Below are 5,382 nucleotides of genomic sequence, written 5' to 3' on the forward strand. Positions count from 1 at the left end.
CCACTGGTTTTCAAATAGTCTCAATGTATTTTGAAGTATGGGTCGCAATATCTGTGAATCTTATGATATTTTTATTGTAGCGAATGCTCGTGGAATATAATCTTCACTACTCTTAGAGCCTCGGTGTGCAATTCTGATAACTTAGCAACATTCACTTGGTGATATAGGTCATCCAAATTAATCTGGAATTAAGACCTCAAGCTCCACAAGCTCTACTGAATCTCTTTACTTTATCGGTGTAGCTTTTCCAAAAAATGCTTCTAGAATTCTTCCAAGACATTCGCCAAGATTTCCTCAAATAATCTTTCCAGATATGCTTCCAAGTATTCCTGGAAGAATTCTTCCAGAAATTTTTCAAGAAATTCCTCGTAAATTCTTCCAGGAGTTCCTCCAGGTATTCTACCAGAAATTTCTACAAGAACCCCCCAGGAATTTCTCCAAGAATTCCTTTAAGAATTCCAGCAGGATTTTTTTCAAGAATTTCTCCAGATATCACTCTAAAAATTCTGCCAAGAATTCCTCACAGAATCCCTCCAACAATTTCTCCAAGAATTTCTCATAGACTTCTGCTTAGAAATTCTCCAAACATTGCTCCAGTAATTCCTCCAAGAGTTTCTCCAGGAATTCCTCCAAGATTTCCTCTATGTTTTTTTTTTCAAGAAGCTCTCAAGAAATTTCTCTAGAAAATCCTCAAAGAATTTCTCCCGAGACCTCCGGGAAATCGTCCCAAAATTCTTCCAAACATTACTCCAGGGGTTCATCCCAGATTATTTTCAGGCATTTCTACAGAAATTGTTCCAGGAATTCGTGAATAAATTTTTCAAGGAATTCCAGTAGAAATTACTTCAGGAAATCCTCCAGAAACTTCTTCAGGAATTCTTCGTAGAATTATTCCAGGTTTTTTTGGAATGTTTTTCAAAAATTCCTCCACAAATTCTTCCATGAACACCTTTAGTAATTCCTCAAAAAAAAAAGAAAACAAAACTCCTGAAATAGCTCTAAGAATTCGTCTGAGAATTTCTTCAGGGATTTCCTCAGAAATACCTCCGAAAACTTTTGAGAAGTTACGCCAAAAATTCCGCCCGAAATTCCTCAAGAAACTCCTTTGAGAAAAAAAATATAAATAAAATTCCTGAACACCACAAAGTTTGGAGAAACGAAATAATTGACATACCAGTTGTTCTAAAAGCTGAATTCGGATATGGGTCACGTTCATATGTATTCATTTAACCTTCGTCAAGAATATCAAAAGGTGTTTTGTAGTCTGGGATATTCTAGGTGTTTCAAAATGTCCTAGAGTGAAGTCTTCCAAATCTACAAGGATAGTTTTATGAGGATTCACCATAAATAATAGCACTGTATAATCTACTGGGGTCCGTGAAGCTCTGGAAGTTTATTGACACTAACTATATGGATATTCCAGGTCAGCCAAACTACCTTAGAATTCAGAACTTCAGCTCTACACTCGTAACAGTAGCCTGCTATATCTGCTATACTGAGTAACGTTGCGTTGTCAACTGTGGTTACTGGACCAATATGAAGTATACTAGATATTATTATAAACCTTTGGGACATTTAGGGTCGTCCAAACTGTCCTATGATGAAGTCCTTAAGGACAAGGTATTTGGAGTACATTCCTCAAAATTTCTAGAGCACCGTTTTTTAGAACCGTTGAACGGATTTGGATTAAAATGCATCACGCTGTTGACAACCACTGAACAATTGGTGTGATGCATTTTCATCCAAATCCGTTCAACGGTTCTAAGAAACGGTGCTCTAGAAAATTTGAGCTATGTACTCCGAATACCTTGTCCTTAAAATTTACAAGAATAATTTTATGTGTTTTCGCCATATATAATAGTATTGCATAATCTACTGGGTTCCGTGAAGCTCTTGAAGTCTGTACTGCCACTTGTAGATATTATATAAATATTCCAGGTCAGCCAAACTATCTTGGTGTTCAGAACTTAAGGTCTAAACTCGTAACAGTAGAGATATCTGTTATACTGATTAACGTCCAACCTGAAATCAAATTATATATTATTATTAACATTTTGGACATTAAGGGTCGTCCAAACTGTCCAGAAGTTTAGCTATTGACAGTAACAGTAGTTATTATCACAATCAATTAACTGTAACATTACACATCCAACTGTAATCTGCAATCCCCCTGGCATTTCATGAGTCATTCCAAGATAGTTTTGTGATGTTCCAGATCAACCACTACTTTGGAGACCTTAGCTTCAGGTCTACACTTGTGGTAATAGCCTTTGCCGCTACGTTAAGTAGTGTTGTATAATTCACTTTATTTACCAAGTCAGTTCGAGGAACAATAAGCGTTGTTATATATTTTTGGAATATTATGGGCCATCCTTACTGTTATGGAGCTTAGTTGACAAAAATAACCACTGTAACATGAGGTGATTTCGTTTTAAATAGTAACGGTACACAAACAAATAGGATCCGTGAACCTCTTAACTTTCAAGGGTCATTTCATGATAGTTTTGTGATAATTTAGGTCATCCAATCTTTCATAAACTACACATCTTTGCATCTACATTTGCAATGCTAGCCTGCTACATTGAATAAAACAGCGTAACAAAACTTAACTTTTGCTCTGTCTCAAGAGCAAACTTATGTGTCTCCGACAGATATTGGGCCGCTGAATCCGAATCTGGGCTCAGATTTGCTCCAGCACGTCACAATTTTGAGCTTTACCTCAATTTATAGGGCAAAATATGCGATTTTTTTTTTGACTGCCAGCCATTAAGCATGGAATTTTTTTTTTAAGTAATCAAAAGGTAAATTGGTCAATTAACATCTATATTAACGAGTCATGCAAAATATTTTGTTTTACCAAATCAAATTTAATAGATTTAAGCATTTTATGTTAGTATGCATGTAAACTTGCATGCAACTTTCGGAGGGTGACGGATGGGAAATATCGTGGTATGGAAATAGTGATAGTTCACTACGATAAAAAAGTTTTATCATAAAATCTTTTGTATGCGTTTCCTGACACTTTTTTGGTCTCGGATAAACGAATGTCTATCACTGTATAAAGCAGGGCAGTGTGTACGATTCTGAATATCCCGAAGCTATGTCATAGTCTCTGATTGTATTCTGTGAGTTCCAGTAAGTATAATAGATTATACAACATAACTCTATAACCAAAACAGAACTTCAATTGCTTCAGATGTTAGATTTTAAATATCATAATAGTTTAGATGATCTCAGTTGATCTGGTGATATCCATTGAACATTTTGAAGATTTACTGGACATGATAGGTTATGGTTTGGATGACCTAGAATATCCCAACAAATCCGATACTGTCTATTGAACTTTCAGAAGACATACTGAATATGATAGAATACAAATCGTAGTTTTGTATAATGGAAGAAGTTACCCTTACACCCGTAGACTTAAGGATCTAAACTCAAGAACAATTTATTCTAAAGTTTTTCAGTTAGTTATTTGTTTCAACTATTCGTTACCATCTCCGCCAGTTCTTTTGTAGCAATTCAAATGAAACAGGTAAAAATTTGGTGAGATACAAAAAAAATCTGAGCTAGTTGTAAATTCGTTCTGTAATAAACAATGGGATGACAATGACAGTAGAAGCCAGACAGTGTGGAATTCATCGTATGATATAACTTCTACGAGAAATCAATGTTCCGATAAAATCTACCACTTCTGAAACAACTAGATAACCATTTGAAACTGACCCCGTATATAAGACAAATGATGTAACCCGCCACTTCCTAATCAAAGTTGTGTCTCCCATACGAAATGATATCGGCGCTGATTTTGTTGGTTGCTCTCGGTATTGCAGGTGATGTAAATTTATACGATAATGTCAGTCTTTATCACATTAACCATAATGACTAACATTCTAGAGCCATCGGTTCTCGCAGAGCAATCTGACGACCATCCGTGGCAGGTCGTCCACGATGATCAAGGTCATCTGCATCTGGTCAGCCTGGATCCTTATGCCGCGAACCTTTTCGATCAACCGGCGCCGAAATTTGACCCTGAGTACGACACGCGTTTCTACCTGTACACGCCTTCCAATCCGGAGACGCCACATCAAATGTGGAACAATTACGAAAGCTCGGTGATTTACTCCGCATTCAACGCAAGCTACCCGACGAGATTTGTGATCCACGGTTGGGGCGGCGATATCAACTCGGCGATCAATCGACAAATCCGCACGGAGCTGTTCAACGTGGGCAAGTTCAACGTCATCTTCGTCGACTGGAGCGCTGGGTATGATGCGTTCTATCCGAATTCGCGTCGGCTAGTGTACCCGGTGGGTATTGCGACGTCCAATTTGATCGATTTCCTCGTGCGGGTGAAGTATCTCAGACGCCAGGACGTGGCGGTGATTGGCCACAGTTTGGGTGCACATGCCGCTGGAAATGTTGGCAAGGGTCAGGCTGGGCGGATTCCGGTTATTGTCGGTTTGGATCCTGCGTTGCCATTCTTCGCCATGGACTCGGTGGATAGGATCAAGGCCACCGATGCGGAATATGTGGAGGTTATTCACACGAACGGTGGTGTGCTCGGGTTCATGGAACCGATTGGAAATGCCGATTTCTATCCCAACTGGGGTCGGATCCAGCCAGGATGTGGAGTGGACATCGATGGAGGCTGTGCCCATGGGCGAGCCGTGGAATTGTTTGTGGAGTCGATCAGTTCGAGAGTGGGATTGGTTGGTCGACAGTGTTCTGGCTTCCAGGATATCCGCAATGGAATTTGCACAGAGACTGGATTTTCGTCATCAATGGGCGGAGAGTTGACCAACAGAGGAAGTAGATTGCATGGAATTTTCTACTTGGCAACTGCCAATGGCCGACCGTTTGTAAACGAGTGTTGATTATTTCTAATGCTACATGTTAATTTTAACTTTTTTAATTATCTTCGATGATGTTGATGAGCGCTATGAAAATTCGTATCTTTTGAAACATTATTTATTTTTCAAAATTTTTCTGTAACCTATTTTTATGTGATACCTATTTTTACAAATAAATAATAATTGTTTCTGATTATTTTCACCTGTGTACATTTTTATAAATTTGTTACATCATGCGTAAAAAACAGTGATTTATCGTTTTACTTGTCCAGTCCATGATAATGAGCAAACACAGACAAACAGATGTAACACTTCCATTCTTCTATTTCTTTATGGTTCTACGTTTCCACTGAAACTTGGCCTACCTCTCTTCAACTTAGTTTTCTTTGAGCACTTGGACAGTTATTAATTTGTCTACTTTTTGCATCACAGTCAATGAGCACATAACATAAGTGGAACTCTGGCACAAAAAGTTGATGCCTTTCTGAGATCGTACGCTGGTATACAGGGCATCGAAATGTCAAATGAA

The 5,382-nt window shown here is 38.3% G+C and overlaps 1 protein-coding gene across 1 annotated transcript; it reads left to right on the forward strand.

Annotated features, from left to right (window-relative positions):
- Window positions 1–3,679: 3,679 nt before the first annotated feature.
- Window positions 3,680–5,049, forward strand: LOC109426882 (pancreatic lipase-related protein 2). The gene is made up of 2 exons (XM_019702442.4): window positions 3,680–3,833; window positions 3,898–5,049. Exons 1-2 carry the CDS (start codon window positions 3,791–3,793, stop codon window positions 4,875–4,877), a joined length of 1,023 nt encoding a protein of 340 aa, XP_019557987.2. The 5' UTR covers window positions 3,680–3,790; the 3' UTR covers window positions 4,878–5,049.
- The last annotated feature ends 333 nt before the right edge of the window (window positions 5,050–5,382 follow it).

This window comes from Aedes albopictus, chromosome 3 (genome assembly GCF_035046485.1).
Source record: "Aedes albopictus strain Foshan chromosome 3, AalbF5, whole genome shotgun sequence".
Taxonomy (NCBI): Eukaryota; Metazoa; Arthropoda; class Insecta; order Diptera; family Culicidae; genus Aedes; species Aedes albopictus.